Here is a 27,674-nt window from a genome sequence, read left to right on the forward strand (position 1 = left end):
TTTATTCCAATTTTAAAACACTATCATCGAGGCTTTATTGATTTTGCTTTGGTGCAGGGGATAAGGAAGGGAGAAGCGAATGAGAAATACCAGCATGTATTTTTACAGTATCACTTGTAGCTATTTAGCAGAAAGCTGGCAATGCTGTTGATTTAAATATTTTATAGTTACAACAGCTTGGGTTCAATTAAGGAAGACAGGGAATCTGAGATATGTTTCATCTCTCACCTCAGACCAGACACTTTTTTTTTTCCTCTCACTGTCTTAGATATCTTTTAGGAACGTACAGACCTTCATAGCTAGTGACCCTGACAGAAATTTTGTAATTTCCTATACTTAGGTTTTTTTAAAGATTTACTAAATTTTACCTAATAATATTTCAAAATTTTACTTTTTTTATCGTGCTAAATGTGCATGATTTCAAGCGTAAACTGATTGCAGTGGAGTGCCGTACAGAGCCTTTTGAGTGTTGGAGTCTCAGCTATTTAGATGAAATAAACAGGCACTGCCAAGACTTTACTGCCTTCTGAACCGTGCGCTTGATTGTGGAATTGAGTATCTGCAAGGTGCAGGATTTGATGAGCCACTAGCACAATCTGCTATGGCGTGTGTAGGGTTCGTGTATTTTACCTCTGAATTTGCTGCGATGTGAGCAAGACAGCAACTACTGTTGTCAGACTGTGAGAACTGGGAAGCTATCTTTCACAACGATACGTGTGTTTGTCTCTCTGAGTGGCAAATGTACAGTAAAACAATCTTTTGGAGATTTAAAAATGAAATAGCATTGTAAGCCTACAGCTATTAAGATTTTTTTTTTTTTGGATGTTCTTATAAGGGGTATTCTAGTAAATTACATTTAGAAATGTTAAAAAATATAACTTTTTTTTTAAGGTGTTAGCTCCAAGTACTGCTTATCACTTTGTTAGAGCATGGTCGTTGTTACAGGCACTTACTCGCTTACTGGCCATCCTTTTTTTTTTTTTTTTTTTTTTGTTTGTTTTGCCGTAGATTTCGCTGATGTGGTTACAAGAGCTGTATGATTGGGATTTGGGGATAGTGAACATTGTAATCATAATACAAGATGCCTGCATGAGGTAACTGTTTGCCTTGCCAGCTGCTTGTTGTTAGGAGCAAAGCTGTCTTCTGCAACACATTTGCAATTTCTACTTTTTTCTTCATTGTTGACTTGCAGTGTAGTCTTTTCTGCTGCTCCCAGGAGCAACAGGACTCAGTATTTCAAGGGTGAGTTTTATATAAACTAAGGTGCATATTCCATTCTAATCTGTATTTGCTGTGGGTTTTTTCCCCCTTTCAGGAGGACACAGATCATAATTATTATACTTCAAGGACATATGGCCCATATGATTCTACCAGCCGGGATTTGTGGGTCAATATAGACCAAATGGAGAAAGACAAAGTAAAGATTCATGGGATCCTTTCCAATACCCATCGGCAAGCAGCAGTAAGTTATTATACCTTTTTCTTCTTTGACATGGATCTTTTTCACCAGTGACAGACACGATAGTATTACTAAGTATTGTGACTACTGTTCACAGAGCTTTATCTTTGAATTTTAGTTAAGCTGTGAAAGTCTGCACACTGTTGCTGTAAAATGATTCCAAGTTGCCTTTTTGCACCTGCTACAACAGTCCATCAGAGATGCCTTCGCAGATCTATCTAAAATTCACCTCCGTTCTTAAGGATAACAAACCATCGAACAATAGACTAGTGTTGCTCGAGTCAGAGGGAATTTTATCATTGAATTCAAAAGCGAGTGAACTGCGTTCAGGATTAAGTTGCCGAAGTTTAAGTCTCCTGTGGAGTGTTTCTGTGTTTGCAGTTCCATTTTGTACGAGATGTCACACTTTTTTTTTTTTTTTCCGGAAAATTGATAAAACTCATGAGAAAGTCACATAGTAACAGAAGTGATAGATGTGGTCACAATTTCAGGGTAGCAACAAGTAAATATCACAGAGTGTAAATAACAATCTTGTTCAACTTATTGTAATCATGCTGCCTGGTAAAATATGTAAGCAAAAAGTAGGCTCACATGCTTAGAAATGAAATTGAATGTTGCATGATCTATAGATTGTATTCTCGGATCTCACCTGTGGCTGGAAATGGTATACACAGAAAAGCTAATATTAGCACAAATTCAGTACAGAAAATTACAATTCAGAATTGTGCTTCGTGAGGTCCTTGTTTTATCCATTCACCAACTTAGCTCCAGCAAAAGGTCTTTGGGTTTTGCCAGTTTAAAAACAAAGTCTAGTTCATGCCATATTTAAAAGTTGTACAGTTTTTAAAAATGCAGGTGTGTGTAACAGTTTTAAAGATGAGAGAAAAGCCAAGTTGAATTCATCTTTTCTCTCAGTGTATCTGTTGCCTTCCTGGCACCAGCTAGGTGACTGTCTCAGAGGAATGCGAGAGGCAGCAAGAAGAAATACTGTGGTCTTTAGCTCAGAATACAAAAAACAAGTGGGTTGATAAATCCGCTACATGTGACTGCCAGAGTCCAATACATAAAATATGTTCCTCATAGCCAAAAAGACTGTAAAAAGCCAGGGAAAATGCAAATGCAGAGTGTTCAGGCAGCTCTATATCTTTGGGGTAGATCTAATAAAAGACTGTATCAGCTATTTTCTGAAGACAATTTTTTTCTAATGAGAAAAAAACCTCATGGGTACCTAAAAGTGAGAACCTGTATTGTCTGCCTTGCCTTCTTCATCTGAGATCCTGGTACTCTGCATTGAGGGAGAGAATGGAAATATGCAAAAAAATGTAATGAAGGAATTTAAAATACCTATATAATTTAAAACATCTTTCCTTAATAAAAGTAATTTATGAGGCTTGGGACCTAAACATTAGTGAAATTCTTTTGAGAAATTTTAACATTTTTTAATGATTGGTGAAGATGACACCCTTCCACGCCATTGTTCTCATTTCCAGTTGTATCCCTGTGATTATACACCTAAAAATGTCGATTCCAAGGGGGACATTTTGCTGAAGTTGTTAAACAGAGGCTTAACATGAAACAATGTTTTTGGTTTGGGTGTGGGATCGGTGTGGAGGACCATTCAGCATGGCAGAAGGGAGCTTGGCAGCATGATAGCTTCAGCTATTTCTCCCCAAAACAAGTGGTTTGAGACTTTGCGGCTGAATGTCTGGTGCCAGCTTTAACAGAGAAGGCTGTGGTCCCAGTTTAGCACAGTGGTATCCATCTCTTTTCACACTTACCCAAATATCCTGGACTGTGAACTCAAATGGCTGCAGCCATGTCTACATGCTCTTTTTCTGACATTTGTTTTATGTCCCTCCTGGAGGGTGAAAAAGTACCAATGAGTCATCTTGTAAGGCTTTATGTTTTACTTAAGTGTCTATAATTGATTTTTTTTATGTGTCCGAGGAATAAACACCCATGTGTACTACACAACAAAGTTAATTAAAAAAGACACATTCTCTATAACTGTATCACAATTGTAAAGTCATGTATTACGTACATCGTACGTCATGTATTACGTACATCGTACGTAACTAAGAAGTAATCTCTTCCCTTCTCTTCCATAGAGATGAACTTTGCCATTACTCTTTTTAAAAGGGCACTTTGCAAATCTTTTTATGACTTGGTGATTTACATGCTTATAATTTCTAAAGTTTATTCTCCAATTTGACAGTAGAACAAGGAGTTAAATTACTATATATGGAATATTAATGAATTTTTCTAATAGTGTCTGGGATTCCTTGAAAGCGGAAAATTTTACACTGAATTTTTGTATTTTCCTTCATTTGGAAGTATATAATCCTAAGAGTTCCCAGAAGCTGCCAGTTGGTTTTGCTTCTATAGGAGAAGTGATAAAGAGTGGATCCATGAGATGGTTTGGCTCTATAAACAGCATGGTCATTGTTTGGGGAAAGTAACACGTAAATATTAATGGCAAAATTACAATGTCTAGCACTACAAGATTTGTATCACTAGTAGTGATTTTTTTTCAGTATATTTCCACCATCTTCTTAATTGTATAATAAAATTTTAGGTGTGGCTTGAATGATCAGTGAGTTTACAGAATCACAGAATCACAGAATGGTAGGGGTTGGAAGGGACCTCTGTGGGTCATCTAGTCCAACCCTCCTGCCGAAGCAGGGTCACCTACAGCAGGCTGTAGAGGACCTTGTCCAGGCGGGTCTTGAATATCTCCAGAGAAGGAGACTCCACAACCTCCCTGGGCAGCCTGTTCCAGTGCTCCGTCACCCTCAGAGGGAAGAAGTTCTTCCTCATGTTCAGGCGGAACTTCCTGTGCCTCAGTTTGTGCCCATTGCCCCTTGTCCTCTTGCTGGGCACCACTGAACACAGCTTGGCCCCATCCTCCTGACACCCACCCTTCAGATTTTTATAAGCATTTATTAGGTCCCCTCGCAGCCTTCTCCAGGCTAAACAAGCCCAGCTCCCTCAGCCTCTCCTCGTAGGAGAGATGTTCCAGTCCCCTCACCATCCTTGTAGCCCTCCACTGTACTCTCTCCAGTAGTTCTTCATCTTTCTTGAACTGGGGATCCTAGAACTGGACACAGTACTCCAGATGAGGCCTCACCAGGGTAGTGTAGAGGGGAAGGAGAACCTCCCTCGACCTGCTGGCCACACTCTTCTTGATGCACCCCAGGATCCCATTGGCCTTCTTGGCAGCCAGGGCACACTGCTGGCTCATGGTTAACCTGTCGTTCACCAGGACACCCAGGTCCCTCTCCACAGAGTTGCTCTGCAGCAGGTCCACCCCAAGCCTGTACTGGTGCATGGGGTTGTTCCTCCCCAGGTGCAGGACCCTGCATTTGCCCTTGTTGAACCTCATCAGGTTCCTCTCTGCCCAACTTTCCAGCCTGTCCAGGTCACGCTGAATGGCAGCACAGCCTTCCGGTGTGTCTAATACTCCTCCCAGTTTGGTGTCATCAGCAAACTTGCTGAGGGTACATTCTAACTCTTCATTCAGGTCATTGATGAAGAAGTTAAACAAGACTGGGCCCAGTACTGACCCCTGGGGGACACCACTAGTTACCAGCCTCCAACTAGACTCAGCGCCGCTGATGACAACCCTCTGAGTTCTGCCATTCAGCCAGTTCTCTATCCACTTCACCGACCACTCATCCAGCCCACACTTCCTGAGCTTCCCTAGGAGGATGTTATGGGAGACTGTGTCGAAAGCCTTGCTGAAGTAGAGGTAGACAACATCCACGGCTCTCCCTTCGTCTACCCAGCCAGTCATGTCATCGTAGAAAGCTGTTAGATTGGTCAGGCATGATTTCCCCTTGGTGAATCCATGCTGACTACTCCTGATAACCTTCTTTTCTTCCACTTGCTTGATGATGGCCTCCAGGATAAGCTGCTCCATCACCTTTCCCGGGATGGAGGTGAGGCTGACCGGCCTGTAGTTCCCTTAGATTATATATCTAATAGTTGATTATTGTAACAATGAACTAGATATGGGATCACCTCATATTTGGAAACTCAGTTCCCCTTCCTGTCGGTCCATTCTATCATTTATGCATGGAGAGAAAAATTTTATTCCAATGTTTGAAAATTCTGATTTTCTTTCTAAAAATAAGGTATGCTTTCTAGTAGCAAAAGTAAAACCTCATTTATTTCTAGTGACTGTTACAATATTACACTTTAAAACATTCCTTAAATCTTGTTGGTACTTTATTACAGTATTACACTGAACAATTTTCTATATTAAACATTTTTACATTGTCAGAATTTAAGACATCACTGTTTGGTTGAAGTCAATGGGAGATCTATGTCTGGCTGCAGTGGGCATAGGATCAAGTCTTTATTGCAAACATCTTTATATTAATATTTATATTATAGCCATTTAGAAGACTGTTAAGGGGGCACAGTTTTCTTTTGAAGAAGTTTGATGCTTACTGTGTTATTCAGAAAGTTAATGTTAACAGGTTAAATGAACAAAATTGTATAAAGGAAAGAGGGAAGGTTTGTTCAGAAAATAAATGTTTTTAACTGTTCTTGGAAATTATGTTTGGTAGAGCAAGGACATAATTTAAATGGAATGCATACATAAACATATCCACCTTCTCAGCAGTGAGAACTGTAGAACGTGGAAAAATATATTTAAGCTAATTCATGATCTGTCTTTTGCATATGCCATTTTGATTAGAAATGTTCACTTGTATATCCGTATTTATGTATATATAGAAAAGGTCATTAAAACTACTCAGTCCAATTAATGCAATGCAAATGGATTTTGCATTTTAATTAAAAACAAAAAAAATGCTAATAAATCCTGTCAAAATTCTGTCTTCCACTTAGGTGGAAGGCAAAGCTAATTTAAAGTTACTGTAAATCTTCAGCTGTTAATTTCATGCTAAATAATTTTTCAAACATTTCTGATGGATGTACATATAATTCTTCCCGAGAAAAGAAATACTCAGATGTAATCTGAAAATAATAAACCCAGAATAGAAATAATGACAGGGAAAATAAAGACAAAATGGGTGGGTTTTTTTCCACTTTTTTCTTTTTTTTTTAGATGTCTAGACTGTTGTCCTGTCTTAAGTGGGTCATCAAAGGTTAGGGTTGGGGGATTGCCAAGTTTCAGCATTCGTGCAGCGACAGGAACGACTCTCACACATTGATGCAATGCACAGTCAGTTCACTTTATTGCTCTACTAGTGTGGTTATATACATTTTTCATCTCTGTACACGCTATCACGCTTATTCGGATAGGCTACAAACAAATCACGCGCTGTTCACGCGCCCCATATTCCCTTATGGTTGGTAACTATGCACTAACGCCAATAGCAACAGACTGCCTCCACGTCCTTGAACACATCTTGTTTTTGCTAACCCACATCTTGTGCTCTATCAGAACTTTCTCAATTGTTATTCCTAGCTGTCCTTTCCAGCAGCCTGTTCAGTTATGCTAACTGTTTTGCTTAAGTGGCCTAGTCATGCTAACTCTCAAGCTACATCAACCCCACCAGGGGATAGTCAACAAAAACCCATCTTCACACCAATTTTTACTGTAGTAACTCCTCCTGAAAAATAAATAATAGTAATGCATATTCAGTTCATATTTGGGCTTTGGGCCATTATGGAAGTGATGTGTTTTTTATGGAATGTTATATTTAAACAGCAAAAAGACCTTACTGAGATTTCAACACTCCTTTCTGTCATGACTACTGATTTCTTCAGAGTTTATATATGTAACATACCAGGTGATAATTATGAGTGGCCACAATAATCAGTGAGCTTTGGGAAAGGGGTGGAATAGATGGGAAAAGGGAGACCCATAGGCGGATAGGTAAAATGAGTTTGAGTTTGAATGGTGATTTATGGTAAGCTTAGGTGAGGAGAATAGTCTGTTCTTCAATTACAGTTCCCTGCTGCAAATTAAGATGACAGAGGACAGTCACCCACAGGCTGACAGGGGAAGGGGGAGAAGATTTTTCTTACTTTTTTATTTTGCAGTAAGTACCTTAAGCAGGGTTTGTTAATACTTCTGTTGCATATTTCTGTATAAATCATTTCAGCTTCTAGTTAATAGTAGAGAAAGGTTTGAGAACTGGTGTCATGGGTTTGATGAAGGAATTGCCTTGCAGTGACTAGCCTTCATGAGATAAGCACCCAGGTAGCAGCAGGATGTCAGGGAGAGCCCTTGAATCTGAAGGAGCACGTGGCAGAGGAGCAAACCACCTGCAGACAAGGGACTGAGTATCCTGTAAAATTTAGGTGTTGCTAGGTCCTTAAATATTGATGGCTCATCTTAAGAAAGAGGTTAAAGCAACATTTTTTTAAGGAAAAACTCTATGAATCGTTATTAATTTTATTCTTATGAGAGAGTTATAATGTCTGCTGATGTATTTTATTTTCTGAAGTCTTCAGTTATAAATATCCACTGGTTTCAGATGTTTAAGTGCTACACAGAATTGTTTCCAGTTAGCTATTGGCAATTCCAAATTAAGAATAGCAAGGCTCCAGTGAAAAATAAAAAGCAGTGAAATGGACGTCTGAAGTGGGAGACTGTTCGTCTTGTTTTCTCTTACCTTTCCACACAATATTGATTTTATTTTCTGGTGTTGTTCCTTTCAGAGAGTGAATCTGTCCTTCGATTTTCCATTTTATGGCCATTTTCTACGTGAAATTACTGTGGCAACTGGGGGTAAGTGGCTTTCTAACCATTTCCTTTGAGTAGTATGAGAAGAGTTTCTTGCAGCCATTTAAAATACCTACTATCCCTCATGTATGTCAAGAGATAAACTGCAGCATTTATTTAGGAAATTTTGCTTTCCACGAAAAGAAAACTACAAAATATCAATACAATGAAAAGTCTCCAGCTGCTCAAGTTGAACTGTAATAAAACCCTCTCAATGTAAGACTTGACAGCATTAATTATTTTCTATTTAGGTATTTCCTGCAGAAATCTTGTGTGTGTGTGTCTGGAGCAGTTGCACTTGCGGAGAGTGCTGGAGCCAAAGCAAGGAGGGAAACTTGGGTTTTGCCTGCGTGAGGATAGAGGGTTTACTATCCAAAGATAAGAAATACTGCTAGAGGTATGAAACTTGTCACCTGTAAGGCAAACCTGTTGTAGTGCGTTGCCCTGGTGTGGTACGGTGTCTGCAACTGTACCATGGTGTTCCTTTCTGCCTTCTGTGGCGTAAGATTGGAGGTGTGGTGCAGCTCGAGTACCTCGTCTTGTAGCTCTGGGGGCCACTGATGGCTCATGGTCAGAGTTCTCTCACCGCTGCTGCCTGCTGCTTGAACTAATCTCCTGCGCTAAGAACAGCCATTGACCCTTTCTCCTCCACTCTCACTCCACGTCCTTGAAAGACAAAGAGGACATCAGAGGAAAATGAAATGCTATGGAAGACAACAACTGAGAAAAAGGAGGAGGAGGAGTAATGGTCAAAAAATGAAAATAGAGATGTAGAGGGCAGCATTACAGAGAGCATACCCACAGCATTCTCTGCTCCTTGAGTGTGTCCAGCAAGTTCATGGACTCTGGCTGGTGGTGCTCTGCCTAGAAGTGTGACAGGACAAGCAAACAGTAATAGGGGTCACCATCACAAGGACCTACTCTACCCTGCCTCTGGTCAAGGTTTCTCCTTCTGATGTTATGGATGGCCAGCTGGCCAGGATCAGGGAATGCCCATGTCCCACTGGACCTCTGAATGGAGAGAGTACAGCTAAAATATTAGGGAAGAATTGCAGCTTGTGTCTCCACAAGAGTAGGAGCTGGAACAGAGGTTTCTGCCATGCTCTGCGTCGGGATCTCCATTTTGCTACCAAAGCAGAAGAATACAATAGATCATGAGAGGTGAATAAAGGCTGATATTAAATGGTTGATTTGCAGTCAGAGTGACTTCAGTACCAGGGTTTTCTCGTCTTGATCAGCAATGACATTTTGATGCTGAATTGGATCAGATGAGCCATGAACTACTGATTGGGATTTTGAGGCTTCTCTGATTTCCATTCTGCTTTCCTTTTAGTTTCATTTTGGTGCTTGATCATTGATGCCTAAAGCTGTATGCTCTTATTAGAGGAGCTGCATTTGAAGGGGTGCCAAAATCAAGTGCATGATCTGTGTAACATGAAAGAATGGGGTGAGATGGATCCTGCACAGCTAAAACAGCAGCAGTGGGGACAGTGTTTGCTCAGTAAATGTCCCATATTCTTACTGCTGAACTTGGTTCCTTAACACTTCACAAAGTTCACTGTTTCTCCAAGTAATTATTCTTGTGTGGTCACACTGATGGACCTTCACTTTTAATGGAAGCCCTGAGTTTTTACCACTGCTGTCACTAGCACACTGCTGTCATCAGTCTCCCCCATCTGGCCCCAAAGACTTGGGAGTAAAGTTAAGCTCCCAAGGAGAGCTGTGTAGTAGTAATTTGTGAGGGAAACATTTTTTCTTTTGGTGTAGAGCACTTGGGGAATCGGAGTGTTTTGGGTTTTTTTTTGTTTGTTTTAAAACAAATCTAAGCTGATAAGAACAGCTGCAGTTCTACAGTGCTCTTTTCTCTTGCTATTAATAGAGCACTAAATGATAATTCCACTTTTCTTTTTGCTCTACTTTTATTAAATAAAATAATATACTATTGCTGTCAATAGATCTATAGATTATTGTCAAGCTAAATAGGACTTTAACATCAGTCCTTTTAATATAGGCCATTGGCATTAGCACAGAGATATTTTTGTCTTTCATGTGGTGCTTCCATGATTTTCAACCTCAAAATTTAAGTATGGAAAAGTAAGATCTAGTCAATAATCACTTTAAAAGTGTTATCTTGATAAAGCCCAGTAACTGCAAGTCATCCTGTCAATCTAGGACTGGATGAAACCTTTTCTATGGCTTTAAGACTCCTAAACCCATTTGACAGGAAAAGAAAGATCTATTTCTGTCCTAACTCTCTCATAAATGTTTTGCTTTGCTTATATTTCCAAATTTTGTTACCATAAGTCATTGGTGGTGCAGTGTGGCTTATAGCCAGCAACAAAGGATAAAGGCAAGTTCCAAGTGCTTTTTATACTGCATGGTCTACTATTTCTTTGTAACCAAGATTTTATGGCAATGGCATTACTATTATTAGACATCTGGAACTCCTCCGGAGGTTATTCTGAGATCAAAAATAATGACAGAGTCTGTGTACAGGAGTCCCGCATGACAGATGTCCACTTCCTGGAGAGCAGGATATGATTAATCATGCTAACGACAACACTAAAAACTGTTTTTACCTCCAAATCATAAATTAAATAACCTTGTTAAAAGGAAAGTTAGGGACAATGGCACATTAAAACCCTGTAACAGTAAAAATGTCTACCTAAATGGTTTCTGCCATTCTTCATGTTGGTTATATTGTGGCATAGTAGGGTCCACAAGTTACTTAAGATGACACTGAAACTGCTGCAGAGTAAAACTCACCTTCTTTTTCTCTTTAATGTTTATTTCCTCTTCTGAATGTTTTTGACCATCTGATTGTCTTTAACTAAGGAAAGAAATAATGGGGAGTGACAATAACTAGTTCGAGCGCCTTATTCACTGCTGTCTTTGGCTTGTATTTGACCAGGCTATTTAATTCATAACTAGTAGGTAAGACAGCTTATACTATTATCAAGATAATTAGTAATTTGTGGTTCTTTGTTATATGAGCATCTATCTCCCCACATTCCTGTAGAGAGCATTTTTAAAACAATGTCTGTAGAGCTCCCAAAGCTTTAATAGTAGATAACACAACAAGAAGAAGAGTTTGTTTTTTGTGAAGCTTTCTAGAGTTTGTGCTCTACAGACCACAGGTGCAGTTATTTCTGAAATAAACCACCCGGGAGTTAGTGAGCCATGTTGCAAATGTCAGGGAGCTAAGCTCACAAAGTCTGGGTTTTTTGCCTGTCACTAATACCTCTAACTGAGCTCAGTGTCCCTGGAGGTGGGAAAACCCTCTCTGTGCTACAGCTTTCCAGGCAGTAACACAGCCCTTCATGCTGGAGTCTTTGAAGCTCTGTGGCCCCACATGCTACTCAACACACAGCAATGCTTCGTACTTGGTTGTATTACTTTTCCATGCTCATGGTAATTAAGTCCCACTTGTTTATTCTCTGTGGCTTATTTTTTTGTTTATCAGTCTATGTTTTCTAGTGCGGCCTTGTATCAGATACAGTAAATTATTTAGCATTTTTTTGTGTGGGGCATCTCTAATTGACATTAGATTTCTCTATGGTATCACTGTGCTTGTAGCAGCATTGCAGAAGAAGATGGTAGCTAACCCAGGTTATTATGGATTTTCTTTAAACCTTATATTTGTTGCCTGGGATTAATAAAGGTTTTAGTTTTGTCTTTTGGAATTTCTCCTGACAGTTTGAATGATCAGAGGTCATGACAGATCTTAAAGTAGTTTCAGTCTCTGTTCTTCCCATGGAATAACTGAATATTATTGTGTATAACCTGTAAATCAAGAACATGTAATAGAACTAAATTGCTTAGCAACATAAAACATATTTAAATTTCATATTAAACTATAGATATTTGGAAGCAGCAAGGGAAACAGCAAATTAAAACATAGTTCTGTGTTATCATATACGGGGAAAACAGTATTTTGGTCATGGAAATTTTCTCTAAAACAGAGTTATCAAGGAAATAGTTAAGCAGTTGTTTGTAAAAGAATACCTTAGGTCTGTCAGATTTTACTGGACATTGCAGAAAAATTAGTATGGGAACACTTCTGGTATTTTATTAGGGAATCCTTCAAGGTATCTCTTTTCTTTTTTTTACATGTATTCTGTTCAAAAACTTTTTTAAGATAAATTATTTTATTCATTTTAATACCAATTATATTTTTATAGGTAATGTAATATATAAATATTGTGAAGTGAACTCAGAGACAGATCCTGAACTGACATAAGTTTACACCATTATGATGTAGTGGTTTGTGCTGTTATCTTTTGGACTAGAATGAGTTCAGCAACATTCTTGCTGGGAAACCTTCGATTATAATTTTATCGTCCTCACAATTATTTTAATGAGCCTATGCAGTCTTCCTGAATTTACCACTTGGCAATCAAGAATGAGTTTTATTTTTTTTAATATAGAGTTAATAGAAAAATAATGTATTATTTTATCAATCGTACCTATGTTAAACACTATTTTAATTTTTTCCTATTTTTTCCTCTTGACTCTTTAGGAAAGTTTAGTTGTTACTATACATACTGTAGTTATCTTTCCTATGTTGTGTACCTGTAGTGGCAGCTGCTGTCATTAGCACTGAGTATACTGTAGGTAGCTTGTTATAGTTAGCATTGAGTACACTGGTAGAGTTTTCAGAGATAGAAGTACCATCTAAATGTAGCAAAGAACTTCCACTGTAGATAAATCTGGTTATCAGGTTGTTGTATGGGGCTGACAACAGAAAATTTTGAGGATTTGTGCAAAATGTTGCTCCACAAGGCATTCTAGGTGAACAAGATTGAAGTCAGGAGCCGAAAACTTCTTACTCAACCCATGCTGAACTCACACGCAGATTGTATGCTTCTGGGAGGAAGTCTGTGAGTTAGGTTTTTACAGAGATTAATGCTGTCCTGTCTCTTTCTCCGGCTCGTTTTGCAGACACAGTGATGACAACAGAATGAGACACTTCATCCCTGTAGACACTGGTATAGAGGCCGGGAAAGATTTCAACAGACTGTGCAGGAAACTGCAGTAGGAAACTACATTGTGGAAACCAGCAGTGTATCCCACTAGCATGAGCCCCAGTGTGAGGAACAAACCAGAGCTGAGCCTTTCCAGCCCCTATCACTTCATCTGCCATAGCCCCAGTCTGTCTGACCCCGCTCAGGTCATAAACTCAACAGTCACGCTGCCTCACACTGAGTATCTGTTCACTGGGGCTAAGATGAGATTTCTTTTGTCCTCTGTCCTCTCGTGGTTTTGCTGTAGCAGGAAGCATGCAATAGTGGGAATTACATCAAATACATAGAAAAGGTGTTCAGAATGCAACAAAAGTATGTGTACAGGTGAAAATAAAGCAGAAGTCTTCCTCAAATAGAGGTGTAAAACTTGGGGTTAATCTGGGGCTAAGTCCTGCTAGAGGCACCTGTAAGTGTATGGTGGCAATAACTTCCCTTATTTGACAGTTTATTTACTTTCCCTTAGCTTTTTTTCCCCAGCAGAGCAACATCTGGAAGCTCCAAAACATATTAGATGATTTTGCCGATCAATATGACCTTTGATTTAGCCAATCTTTCTGGAATTGTCGTTAAAAAGAAAACCATGTGTGCATCACCTAAAAATGTTACAGTTTTATAGTAAGTAACTATCAGCTTGGGTTCTGTTGTGGCTTTTCTTAAGGTTTTTCAAAGCCCATTTCTCTTAAATTTTCTCTACATCTACTGAACATTTCTAGACTGATCCAGAAAATTCTGTAATGATTAGAATTTTCTGACATTGAGGTTGCCCGCTTTGAACCATCCATCATGTTTTATTCCCAAGGCCAGTGACTGCTATGCAAAACAGAAGTCAATGCAAATATTAACATGCTGATTATTACTGTACTCTTGAATTTTTCACTAGCAAATTTGTTTCAGTTAATTATGATATCATTAATGAAATTAAATTTTCAGAATTTAAAGAAACTTTTATTCCTTGAACATCAGTCCCAGAAATATAGGGGTGATTATTTTCAGCAAACTAAAAATCAAAATTAGGTCTGTGAGATAAATCCTGAAGTCTCTGGTTGATTTTTCCCTTGGTCTTAACTCAGGAGAGTAACTACTGATTTCCATGTTCAAAGGGAGAAAGAAGGCCTGAATCTAGGAGAGAAAGAGATGAAGGGCAGTGGAAGGTTGAAGCGTAGTTTGCTCTGGGATGTGAACATGTAGACGCCAACAAGATGGACTGTACCAGGGTAAGAGGATGCTGATGATTAGGGGACAGGATGAGTGAGAGGAAGGGGTTCTCTGTTGGAGTTGTGGTAATATATTAAGGATCCAGGAGCCCCATCAGGTGAATGAGCTGAAAGAAGTTGATACACTGAAAAGGCGGAGTATAGCTGGAAGCGGTTTCAACTGATGGGAGGACTGGGTTGTGTAGCAAAGAGATGGTATGATCCTGGAAAAGCTAGAGAGAAGAAAAACTGCAGTAGAAGTAATTGGAGGGAGAAATCAAGCTGGAGGTGACTACCTCCAGAGGTGTAAGAGAGGAAAAACAGGTGTGAATGAAAAGATGCAACTTCAATATTGCACTTCTTTGGTGCTCTCTATACTCTATCATGCAGGTTATTATGGTGGAAATGAGTGAGTTTCTGGAGGTATGTGAAATTGGAAGCAAGAATACTGTAGAAATGACGGATACAAAGCAGATAATTGTGTTGGGCTTCTATGAGGAAGAACATGAATAGCAGCACGCTTAGTAGCAGGTAAGTTACACAAGGAAAAACACACAATTGTAGGGGGGTAGATTCTAAGCTGAACAAGGTAGGAGCAACCACCTGATGACCTCTAATAGGCAAAGATCACTATCTACTCCAGCAACCTCTGAACATGTCAGTAACAGCCTGAACATCCCATGAAAAAGTCAATTTGAAAGACACATCTTTATAAGCATAACTTCTAAAATATATGCTATCAAGAAGTAAGAAATAAAAAACAACAGAGAAACAAGAGTTTAGTATTTGGTGAAGGAAAGCAAAAGGGGATTGAGTGACATAGTTATTGCTTTTTGAAAGTTTAGCAGATTCACAATGGGTTCATCACCAGTAGTGCTGGAACGGGCACTCTGCAATGAAAGTGCAGAGAGTCTGAAATAATTCTGGTATGAGCTACAGGCATGGGCATAGCCTGCAGGCAAATTTACAAGTAAAACAAATAGATTATATAGAAAGGGTACTATTCATCTAGTTGTACCAACAGCCATACTCATGTTTGTCAGCCTAAACTCATATACAGTCGGTAGAGTTGTAATCAATATAGTCAGCAGAGTCTATGAACAGTGAAGGCAGACATTTAAAGTATGTTGGATGAATTGTGTCCTGTGTCTAATTCTCTCTATATGTCAATGTATATATGTATCATTACAAAGAGAATCTGGTGTAATCAGCTCATGTACAGATGTTTACATTTTTAGATTTGTAAAGCGGAGTGAGTTGACTATTGAGACATTTTACCAGTTGGCATAAAGAAAGCTCCAGAAATGTCCACCTTCCCTGTGCAATAGCAAATGCACAAATGCACATCAGGAAAAAACGGAACTCAAAGGACTCAAACTTGTTACAGAGAAAAAAAAAAATGAATCAAAAATATTCTGTATAGGTAGACATCTTGTGTAAGAATTAACAACAAGGAAAGCTTGCAACTGCTAAACCAGTCAAAAGATAGCTAAATGACATGTTGTAGGCAATAGAATCATGGCACTGAAAAAATACTTTGGATGTTTGAAGCAACCTGGAATGCCAAAGACTGTGTGTATTGGCCAAATATAACCAAGGATATTAGAGGACTGATGGGAGCCTATGGGGAGAACAGCAATAGGAGTCAATAATCCTGTGCAATAGGTTTTGAAGCAGAGTAGTGATGGGCCTTTAACAAGCAAGCCACGTATTACCTCATTGTTGTAGCTTACTGCTCAGAGATCTGGAAACTAGACAGCCTGTCAAATGCTTCCACAGCAAGCAACAGACCCAAAGCACTGACTCATTTCAGCAGAGCAGTAGGCTATTTCAGCCCGAAACATTTGAAGCAATGACTCCCTATCGTTCTGTAGCGAGTTTCTGGCATTTACCTGAGGGTGGGGATTCAGTCACATATAGCCCTGCTGAAGCTGGAGCAAGCAGTTAAATTTGTAACGACTGTATTGAAATCTGGTGGGATAATATTTGATAAATCATCCCTGGGTAGAGGAACGTTCCTGAGAAGCAGATGGAGGAATTATTTGAAGTAGTTCTTATGGTGTAGATGCTGCCTGAGCATTTTTACCACAGTTAATAATGGAAACAGTACCAAACAAAGAAATAAAAAGGCACCCCAATATTAAATCCCACTGTGATCAAATTAAGGTTGATAATTTTCTAAAAATGAAATCAAGAATTATTTGTATGATTATGTTACTTCCTAAGGTCAGACCATATGCTTAAAAATACTTCTTAAAGAGAAAGGTCTTTGTGCATATAAAATACACACAGCTTTTCGTGAAAACTGCAGGTGTTTTAACGACTACTGACCCAAGATAAAATCACAGGCATTGAAGGCACTGAAATAAATTTTCCATGGAAACCTGATGTTATGGGAACCTGCGCTGATGAGTAGCTGTGAGGTACCTGAGCATGGTTTCTAAACATTGACCAGTCAGGACAACAGATTCAAAGTCATCTTTTATTCTCAGAAGAAAGAATCACAATTCTTCCAGTATCAAACTGTCTATAAGTGTGCATATAGCTTGTGGGAAAGTAACAGAGACAAAAAATCTTGGGTTAGCTAGCTAACTGGTTGGCTGCTTAAAAGTTTAAGTTCTATACAGAGATAACACATTTTGAATTTCCTTTGGACATTGAGTGTGTACGCAGGATGATGGTACTCATGTTTAATTGTACTGTTTCAAATACATCAGGAGGTATACTATGAAAAATACGTATCAAAGTGCAGAAGATTCTAATATACTACGCGTCACATTTTGCAGGACCTCTGAGCAGGAGGGAAATCCATCCACCTAGTTGGAAAATATAAGCTCTTAGAATTGCCTTCTAGTTACCTCCTCTGTTTCTGATATTTTATATTGTTGTACAGATGTTAAAAAAAAATTTCTCCCTGTAAAACTTCCTTTGTCTGTTATTCCTGTGACAAGTGTCCCTTCTGGAACTACCTCTCCTGTTTCTGTAAGGGGGCAGCCCTTCTGTCAGCTTTCCCCTGAAACTCTCTTTTGTCTCGCTTACTGTCATTGATCTCTTACAACTCTTTCTGTTCCTGCCCTGTGCTTTATATCTACAAATTGGATCAGAAACACTTAGGGCAAAGAGAATCATAAGCTTTAGGAAAAAAAAATTAATTCCATATGCGTTGACATCGCTCTGACCTTCATATTGGGAAGGCATTTGCCACTTTGACTGTGAGGCTTATGGGCAATAGTTGCACTGAAGTAGTAACAGGACTTAAAATGACCATATTCATGTTTGTAAGGTTCTGTTTCATAGAATAACAGAGAACTAGCCAAAGCATTTGCTCACATGTAATGTCAAACAAGCACTTAAATAATTTTGCATATCAGACACTTCATAAGAAATTAGTGGCTTAATGTTAAGTTGAAGAGCCTTCAGGACAGCCAGCAACTGCTTCACTGAGTACTGGGAAGTTGTTAGGCATAAGCTATGTCTAAGACGAATCCATCACTTTTTACTGTAGAATTTTATATTAGGTATATATCTTATGTTCAACCTTTACAGTAGCATTGCAAAATTTCAATAATATTGCACTTTTACACCATAGTAAAGATTTTTATGCATGACAAGTATTTGTTTCTGCACCTCCTACAAATATATTTATTTGGTTTACTACATGATTATAAGTTTAAAAAATAAACTCCAATCCATTTCTACCTTTTAACCAACTGACTTTGTAAAAGCTACTATGTATGTCCAGTCTCATAAAACTTCATGTGGTTTTATTTTGTCTTTCCTATCTTATAACACAATTTTGGCTCCTATTCGCAATGCAAAAGATTGAATAACTGAACTCTGTCAACCCCAGTTGAAAAGTCATTCAGTAAGAAAGACAAAAAATCATTCCCAAAACAAAACCAGGCAAGCAGATGATGATAAGAACAATGGATAATATATTTAGTTTCTAATTAAGAGAACAAATTCCTGATTAAGAGCGGGAAATAGGCCTTTTGTTGCTGTAAGGCAGTACTTGATAAATATGATGTATTAGTGTGGAAGTCCTGGGCCTAATGAAGTGTGCTCGGTCAATAAACATGCTAAGATTTGTAAAATAGTACTTGGTATATATCTGTTTCATAAAGTCAAAACAAAAAACATGCTGATAGCTGGTTACAAACATTTAAAAAAAAAAAAAGGAAGTCTTTCAAAGCATAGAGTGATTAGAGATCAATCAGATTGGGAAGTGTGTTGAAAATTCAGCTCAGGGTCAATATTAATTAGTAAACATAAGGACTGCTATAAGTTACAGAATCACAGAATCACAGAGCAGTAGGGGTTGGAAGGGACCTCTGTGGGTCATCTAGTCCAACCCCCCTGCCAAAGCAGGGTCACCTACAGCAGGCTGCACAGGACCTTGTCCAGGCGGGTCTTGAATATCTCCAGAGAAGGAGACTCCACAACCTCCCTGGGCAGCCTGTTCCAGTGCTCCGTCACCCTCAGAGGGAAGAATTTCTTCCTCATGTTCAGCTGGAACTTCCTCTGCTTCAGTTTGTGCCCATTGCCCCTTGTCCTGTCACTGGGCACCACTGAAAACAGCTTGGCCCCATCCTCCTGACACCCACCCTTGAGATATTTATAAGCATTTATGAGGTCCCCTCACAGCCTTTTCTTCTTCAGGCTGAGGTGGGGTCATATTAGTTTGAATTCTGCCCCAGCATAATTAGAAGTTGTCCTTTTCAAAAAAGTTAATTTCTGACTTTGGCAAAAGCTCTGCTCCTTGTTCTCTTAAGTAATTTTTTGATTTTTTTTTTTCAATGTGTTCAATTCCTAATAATATCAACTTAAATGCAAAGGGGTATTAAAAGCATTTTGGTCAGGTGGTCCTATGTGCATCTTAGTAAAGGCTCTCTCCTTTCATCTTTCAGGGGAACTTGTTTTAGGCATCAAATCAGGCTGCTGTAAATACAGTATTAAAATTCTGAATGTGAAATCCTGCACATTATGTGATACTGTTGCACCATGTGCTGTTATTGATTACTTGTAACAGCTGGGGAAACCAAGGGCTTCATCTGCTTCGCATATCATCACACATAACTGTAAAGGTCATAAATTTATATTCTTATTCCTAAAATAATTGTGAAATTCATATAGTTCCTGTTGTTTCTGTTGAAATCTATAGAAACCTGCATTGACTGATCATTTGGCTTCCTTCAGAAATGACTGTTCAAATAACTGATTACAAAAACGTTGTCCTGATTCTACTGCTATCAAAATAGGCTGTAAAACTCCTCATGTTGCTGCAGGATGCTTCCCTAATTGCGTATTTTTTATATCAGGGCAACTCTCCAATTCAAGGTAGCTGCTTTGTTAAAATCATGTTCTACCATGGCAGATAGCACCAATACACACCCCTGCTCCTCTCTGAAATAGCTGAGTATATTTACAAGTTGTAGCAGAGCAACAGTCAAAGGGTAAACTGTCAGTCTTGGGGTTTTTTTCTGCTTACATGGATACTGTTAGATACAAGAAAAGAGTAATATGGGCAAGGTTTTTGCTTGTGTATAGATAAAATTCATTTAATTCTGTCCAGAAAGGATATTAGAAAAATTGTATTTGGAAGAACTCATAAGCTGCTATGTCAGTTCAATTAAATGGTGTTTTCAAAGCTATGATTAGGTGACAGTCCTATCCAGTTAATAATTTTTTGTTCTAGCAATGAAGGGGTCTTTCTGTACTTTCATGCTGTACAGTTTAATACCTTAAACAGTATTTAAACAGCTCCTATGATGATGTATAGCAAGGTGTTTAAGCTAGTGTAATGTTAGTACAGCAGTTCAGCTGTATTACCTTTGTAACTTAATCTCGTACCTCTGCATTGCATTACATTAGCTTTAGTGTCTCTAGCATGATGTAGTGATACATGGTATAGAAGTGCTTATAAAAGCCTGATTTTAAAAATAAATAAAAAACCCAAAGAGTCATTATCCAAAGAATTAATTAATAAGAAAAAAAAATAGTGAGAAAAAGGGACATGTAAAGCCTTGAAAAAATGTCCTGGTTTGCAACTTGTATTGCTTATTTCTTACCCCTTTGCTTCAAGCTTACTAATTCGTTGGGCCACTGGCAGTATGACCAAAGCAATTTTAGCCACTGACAGTAGGTTTGGTTTTGAGCTGCATTAGAAAGTGTGGAGTTTCTGGTTGTTGTGCTGTAAGCAGCTTGTTATCTAAAAGAAAAGTTTGGAAGCTTACACAGACTTAATTAAAATCAATGAAGGATTTAAAAGTGAACACTGAAATTGTTGCTGGAGAAACATAATTAACAAAGTAAATTGCATCCTAAAATAGTTCCAGATCAGCCCACAGGGACCCATTGCCAGTCCTCACTGACGAGGAAGCAGGAAATGTTCTGTGGGAGCCGAGAGAAGGCAGTAACAAAAAAGATTGGAACCATCCTACTGATGGCACAGCCTCACATTAAGAAGAGGCTATTTAGTTACTTAGTTTTGCGTGTTACCAGCAGCTTTATTTATAAATAAATATAGTTTCTCTTTCTTGCTATTAAGAGTATCTGCTTTGTTGTATCCACAGCTACTAATCACACATGATTTCCATTTCCTGTCTGTATGTCCGAAGAAAGACTGCTAGAGAGTATGAAAAGCACATGAATCAAGCTAGTAAGCCTTTTTATGTTCATTACTTCAGATAAAGTACTCTAATTTCCCTGCTTGGGATATGTCAATGTCAGAGGAAATGTCTGCAACTGAAATTTTGTTAGCGTTGCTAACAGGCAGTATAGGGAATACAGATATTCTTAATGTCTCAACTGTGCTGCAATGTGGATGTGGTGACTGTCCCCCTCTGACTCTTGGAGAGTCTTAAAAAATGCAAATGCTGTTACATGACTTGCATGCTCAACAGTTGGAAAACAGGGTGCATGCAACTTTTGTCTGAGTCTCGTTATGAAAAATCACTTGTCTGTTGCCAGCTTCTTCATTATAACATCATTCCTTCCTTGGCAACAACCTTGTCTCAAGCCAGTCCTTGCTAAATTCATTACCCTTGCAAATTGTTCAGATTAATATCAGTCTGTTTTCTGAAACCAAGGCCACTGAAATAAGCAGGTTCCCATGGATCTTTGTCAGTTTTGAATCGGGACTTAAATTTCTTCACACACCTCCCACTCCTCCTTACAGTCTTGGCCTTGGCTCCATTCATATCCTTTCTACTTCCATCTTTCAGAGTTGTCATTTGGGTGTGACACCCCAAAGCTTCAAGCTTTTTCATGCATGTGCTTGTTCTGGAGGAGATGTTCCAGGTGTGAGCAGTGGGAAAGGAAACATTTAGGACTAAATGATAGTTTGCTTCCCAAATAAACCTGAGGAAAGAATTCATCAGAGTTGGAGTTTTTTTATTGTTAAGTCTTGAACTGACAATTTTGTCACAAAGCATTATTTTAATGATAAGAGCATGTCATAAAAAATTGAACAAATAGAACATAATTTTTATTTGTTTTCATGGAAAGCTTACCTCAAAGCTAGACATTTGTGTTCAGGTGGTTTAGTTCCATTTACTTTGAACATCTTCATGTTCCAGCATATTGCAGTGACTGTTCTAGACAGGGCTTTTATTTTAGAACTACTACCACTAACCCATAATACAGTAATAATTTCACATTATGTGTGTCATTTTGATAGTGACATTCAAATAGGCTCCTACTTCAGTCTGGAAAAGCAGCTCGTTGTCATGTCTTTCTAGTGTGTCTCCAGGAAATGATATGGTAGCCAGAATCACTAGCATGGTGATGCTCTCACCTCTCTGCCTCACTGACCAGTCCTGATGTCTGCTCTTGAAAAGTAGGGGATGAATAGACAAGGAATTAGGGCCATCAGTCCAAATGCTGCTGCTTCTTCAAGTGTTAGTGGGTTCAAAGCTGCCTTGTGTTGCCAGAGACAACATTGGTATAATTTAGTGGGTAGGGTCTGCCCTGCAATTCCTGTTAGAAGTGTTTTAATTTCACCCATTACTGTACTCCAGATGAAGTATAACCTGTAACTCTGCTTTTAACCAACCTGAAAAAAGAAAGCCAGACCTTGCAAGACTGCATCATGACCCTTGATGCCTGGGGCCACTTGCCTTTTAAAATCCTTTTGTAGCTATTTGCTCAAGTAGAAATGGTGACTGTTGATTTGAAGCTGCTGCACATGGCAGTCTGATACATGCCTGCACATCTGGGAGCAGAGAAAGTCTAAAGGCTATTGAAGACAACTTGAATGGTAGCTGTTTTAAGAATCAAAGGACTTAACTGGCTTTTTAAAAATGAGTGTGGTAGTATCCTATTGCTTCTTTAAAGAAATAAATGTTTATTAATTCAATAATTTATTAATTGAAGTGAGCTAGCTGCATAATTTGTATATCCTAAGCTGAATGGCAGTAGATGTGTGATTTCATACATCTCACTGGTTAGTTGCAGTGAAGACAAATAAAACAAGGTGTTATATGGCAATGGAATAACAGTGCAATAAAAGTCAGTTTCTATAAGCCCATTCTTTTTCACCGCAATTGATCTGCTTTCATTCCTTGCCTTATGTGGGGGAGGTGTGAAAGATAAAGGATTAAAAATATCTGTGGACTGTTGACTAAGATTCTTAAGTTCATCTTTCACAATTCTATGCACTAAAATAAAGATTTTCCTTATTTTGAGCAAATTTCTATAAAGTGTGATTTAGCAGCATTATACATATCAATAAATTTTACTTCCCAATTCCTATCCTCTAATTTCTACCTCCCTCACAAATTGCATTACAGCCAGTATTTTAAGGGCAAAATTGTGTTTCTTAACCAATGGCCTACATTTATTCCCTGAGGGGTATTCTGTAAGTCATTAGACCCAGAGACATTTGAGCCTCCTTAATGATCAGAGCAATTACTATCTGAACTGTACATCCGCTTCCCTGTCTAGATCACACACTCCTGCCTGTGACTGCTGCTTCCTTTCCTCCACCTTAGCAGCTCTGAGCTGTAGCTGTCTTCAAGTGTCAGAGCACGGTTAGGACAGCGATAGCATTACTCACCTCAGTTATAAAAATCTATGTTCACGTTTTCAGGAAAAAAACTCTTCAGGCCGTCTTTGAAAAAAGTTTTGTTCTTAGCCATCCTGCTAAATCATTGGCCTCTTCTAAGTAGTGATGTGAAGGAGAAACCATTTTTTACCATAGAGGACACATGCTTGCGCTGTCTATAAGCAACCAGTCAGCAGCTGGGTTAGATACAGAAAAACTCAGGAACTCAAAGAGAAATTTTTACAAATACTTTTTTCATGCTTCTGCAGCTGTAGCTTTTATGACTATTTTATTTGTTAATTCCAACTTCTAGTTATGAACATGGGCTTCTGATAACACAGAGACGAGAAAGTTGTGCATTCAGCTGTGAAAATGTCGAAGGACTACTATTTGGCATTACTTTATACAGATACACTCAACGCATAGCAAAAAAGTTTGGTGGAGTAGCTTGTATTCTCTGGTATTTCTCAGAACTTAGAGTGCTTTAAAATCTAGCCCAAGATCTCCAGCTGAAAAATGCATTTATTCCAATTTTTATAAATACGTTTTCCACCAATTTCAATTGCAGGGGGAGGGAATGGGACAGATGTTTATGAGGCATACAGCTGGGTTGACACTACATGAAGAGTAACTCAAGTATTTCTCACCAACCACTGGACATTCGGAAGGAGTAGTTGGGGTCATTTCATTATTTGAGATATGCTGTTTTCACTGCTAGCTATGTGGGGTTTATTCTATCATCACTGTCATTTCTTGAGAAAACAGAATTTTGCTGGAAATGCAAATGGAGCACAAGTGATATCTATCCATAAATGTACATCTTAAAAGAGAGACACTGACACATTATAGCAGTACAATTATCAATTATTCCAACAGATATAATTATATTTTATGCAGACCAGAAAAGAATGGTAAAATGTGGATTTTTCTGTACTAAATGATGTATTTGGTTTACTGTGAAATAAGAAAGTAGAAAAATATCAGTGGAGTACTCGATCCATAAAAAAATGCATTTTAAAATCCACGTGATGGGCAGTTTCTAGTTTGAAGACTGTTTCGTGTGTATGTCTTATTGACAGAAACCTAACCTATTTCTATCACATATTCTTGGTAACACTAGGAAGATGGGAAGGATCAGAATTTTCATGGATTTTTTATAACATGTTTTCCCTTCAGGTGTTGAAAGTACTTTCAGATAAAAGTGCAGTGCTGGCTAGGCAGTCAAGAAAACTGAGGTTGAAATGTAGTTGTTGTGAAGTATAGCAGTGCTGGCATTTTTTCTTTTAAATGTAGTCATTTTGGCAGTCAGTATAGATATTAAAGGTCAGCTCCACACACACAAGTACTTTAAACTTATCAAGTATTTGAAAATTAATAGAGACACGGTTTTTATTCAGTGTTTCCCACTTAGATGTCTATTTTTTTCTAATACTTTTACAGTATGGCATTTTTATCTTGTAGTCATGTTATCAAACTGCCACAGTGAGATAGGTTTTTCCCAGTTTTGTTTCTGGATCGTGTCTTGTGAAATGAAATTAAATGGACTTGCAGCTCTTCTTGGAGAAGAGACAGCTATGAGCCATATTAAAATTGTTGTTGTTTTACACAGATGAAAAATGTTCCTTTTAGAAAAACTAGTGCAGTTCTTCAGATGCAAAAGGAAGGACTGAGGACTCCAGCCCTCCAGCTCCAAAATACAGAGCGGCTCTCCTCTGCTACCAGAGACTTGCCATCAACTAGGCATGGTTTAACTTCGAGAAACTTACTGAAATGAGTTCTCTGCCGGTTGATGATTCCCTCTGTATGAGAGGTAGTTGGATGGTCAGAGGGTACTATACATGCCTTTTTTGGGGGAGCATACTGAATTCTCTTTGTTCTTCAGTACTGCTTTTGCATTGCCTTCAGCAGTCAGTTCCCTTCCCCGGACACACCCAAAGCTTGCGTACTGCAGGAGCAAACACCAGCACAGGGTTGGTAGGCAGCTTACCAGTGCATTTTTCACTAACGCATAACTGTCTGAAGTGCAATTCTGTAGGATAGTGATGGTTGTGTTGCAACAATTAAGCTATACAGTTTGGTAATATGGCAAATAACTTTTCTTGTCGCAGTACACTAATGTAGAATAGAGACAGCGTGAAAAAAGATTCTTTTTAGCAAGCAGTCAGCTTGTCCTTTAAACCAGCAGGCACTGAAAGTATATTTATTGGACAGCAAAGTGAAACAGGTGGTCTCCAAAGATAACAATGCACCAGGAGAAGATTCAGCTAATAGAAAATGTAAGGGGAAGCAGAAAGGAGAGCTCATTTTGAATAGGTTTACAGAGATCTTGTCATCTCATCATTATGTTCTGTGGCAGACTAGCACTCCTAATAATATTTTGACTTCAGATAATCTAACATCATTCCTTCAGTATGTCTGGCAGGTTTGAATTTTTTTGTGACTGTCTGTCTTTAAGCTAATGTCCCTAGCTTCCACGCAACTGGAACTGTGCACTTGATAGTATCATGCTTTTGAGTCATAGATCAAAAGGTCAGTCAAAAGACAAATATTTTCTCCTCGCATGTTTCTGTGCATATAAGTATTAGCATGCATTTTTTAGTCTTGTATTTGGGAGTAATAAGATGAGTCCTGGCATGACAGAAGGTCACACAACTTGGTGGAACCCTGTCCCCACAGGCAAGCCAGCACAAAAGCCCCAACCAGCTCAGCTAGCATCTCTTATGCATTGATACCAAGAGAATGGAGGTCCCTTCATGGTTCCTAAAGGTGATGAACTAAGTGGGTTCAGTGTGTCCTGAAAAGTCTACTTGGCCTTAATGCTGAACAGCCATTCCATAGTGGGGAAAGAGGCAATAGCTGATTCAGGCAGATAGCCTGTGTCCATACATAGCTTGTGGGAATTTCTGTACTCAGCACAGCATTGAAAATGTGTCCTTATGGGGCCACAGTAAGGTTACAAATTCACAAATAATTTCATTGATTTGATTAATCTTTTGCCAGAGGGAAAGAAAACAACCATATCTGGGAATGTGGGGAAATGCATCTGATCATGCGTATCCTTATATATGTTTGTTTATACGACATCAGGATTATGAAAAAATGTGAATTACTTGTTTAAGTTGTTATAAAGTCATGGTAGTCAGCTGTGTAAATCCATCTTTAAGAGCATTGCAATCGTTAATGCATGACTAGACAGAATAAAGGGTCATGTTACTAGATCATTGCATGTCATCAAACCACTGAAAGTTTTCTGGGTTTTTGTTGAAAAATATTTTTTTTTATTATTCGATTTCCAGTAATAATACTTAATTTTAGTTGTGGCTGTAATTCTGAATGATTTCTTTAATGACCTCTCCTGGAGATTTTCTTCTGCGTGATCATGGATGTTTAGTGTCCTTTACTGTCTAGAAGTTGGAGCGAAGGACGTTGATCAAGTTATCAGCTTTTCAAAAACTACTTTTTTTTTTCTCTGTTGAATTTAATGGCATGGGTATCTCAGGCATGTACTTGCTTTTTCTCCATTAGTTTCTTCACAATATACCATATTATATTTCGATTTTAATTAATACTTTCTTGATCTTATTTCATTCATCTCTGATTGCATCAACTGTCCTTGCCCTGTTGACAGTTTCAGAGCTTCAACCTGATTTGTCTCTTCTCTTCCTGTCTCTAGTCACTTCGTTTTCTACCTGCTGTTTTTTTGGCTTCTTCTGTATATTGTTTCTATTTTACCATACTCCACTTCAGGAGCCCATTTCTGTCTATATTTTAGCATATTATCAAGCTTTAAAACAGTGGTAGGAACAGAACTTTTTAGCTGAAACCTCTACATTATCTCTTCAGAATCCTTAGGAAATTTGTTATTGACGTCAACAAGAGTGAGAATCAATCTGTGATGCAGTTTAGCCTCATCATCCTATTGTGTCTTGTCATTAACTGAGACTGAAAGCTGCTGGATGGCAGAATTCTGTTTATGGCATGCTTACATTAAGCCTTCACGAAAAAAAAAAGGCTGAATCTCTGATTATGGATGCTACATGGGACAGCCATATGAATAATCATGGAAATGTTGAACACTTCAGATTGAGAAGAAAGTTCAAAGATCACTGTGTCCAACCCTGTGCATTAAGCAGGGGGCTAATAAATTAGTCTTGCCTGAAATATTTATTCCTTCAATGTATTTAAAATACACAAACCGGGGAGGCAGATATTTAAAATCAGTATTAGAGTTGTAATAAAATTTTGAATTAAGTAC

At 38.4% G+C, this 27,674-nt stretch overlaps 1 protein-coding gene across 4 annotated transcripts in view; it reads left to right on the forward strand.

The window, feature by feature from the left end:
- PLXDC2 (plexin domain containing 2) overlaps window positions 1–27,674 on the forward strand; it is a 283,407-nt gene that overhangs the window by 150,144 nt on the left and 105,589 nt on the right. For all 4 annotated transcript variants that reach the window (XM_075419491.1, XM_075419492.1, XM_075419493.1 and 1 more), the window contains 2 exons: window positions 1,316–1,462; window positions 8,096–8,165. In XM_075419491.1, the coding sequence (XP_075275606.1) occupies window positions 1,316–1,462; window positions 8,096–8,165 (217 nt within the window). The remainder of the gene's footprint in view (window positions 1–1,315; window positions 1,463–8,095; window positions 8,166–27,674) is intronic.

The sequence above is a fragment of the Opisthocomus hoazin genome, chromosome 4 (assembly GCF_030867145.1).
Source record: "Opisthocomus hoazin isolate bOpiHoa1 chromosome 4, bOpiHoa1.hap1, whole genome shotgun sequence".
NCBI classification, from domain to species: Eukaryota; Metazoa; Chordata; class Aves; order Opisthocomiformes; family Opisthocomidae; genus Opisthocomus; species Opisthocomus hoazin.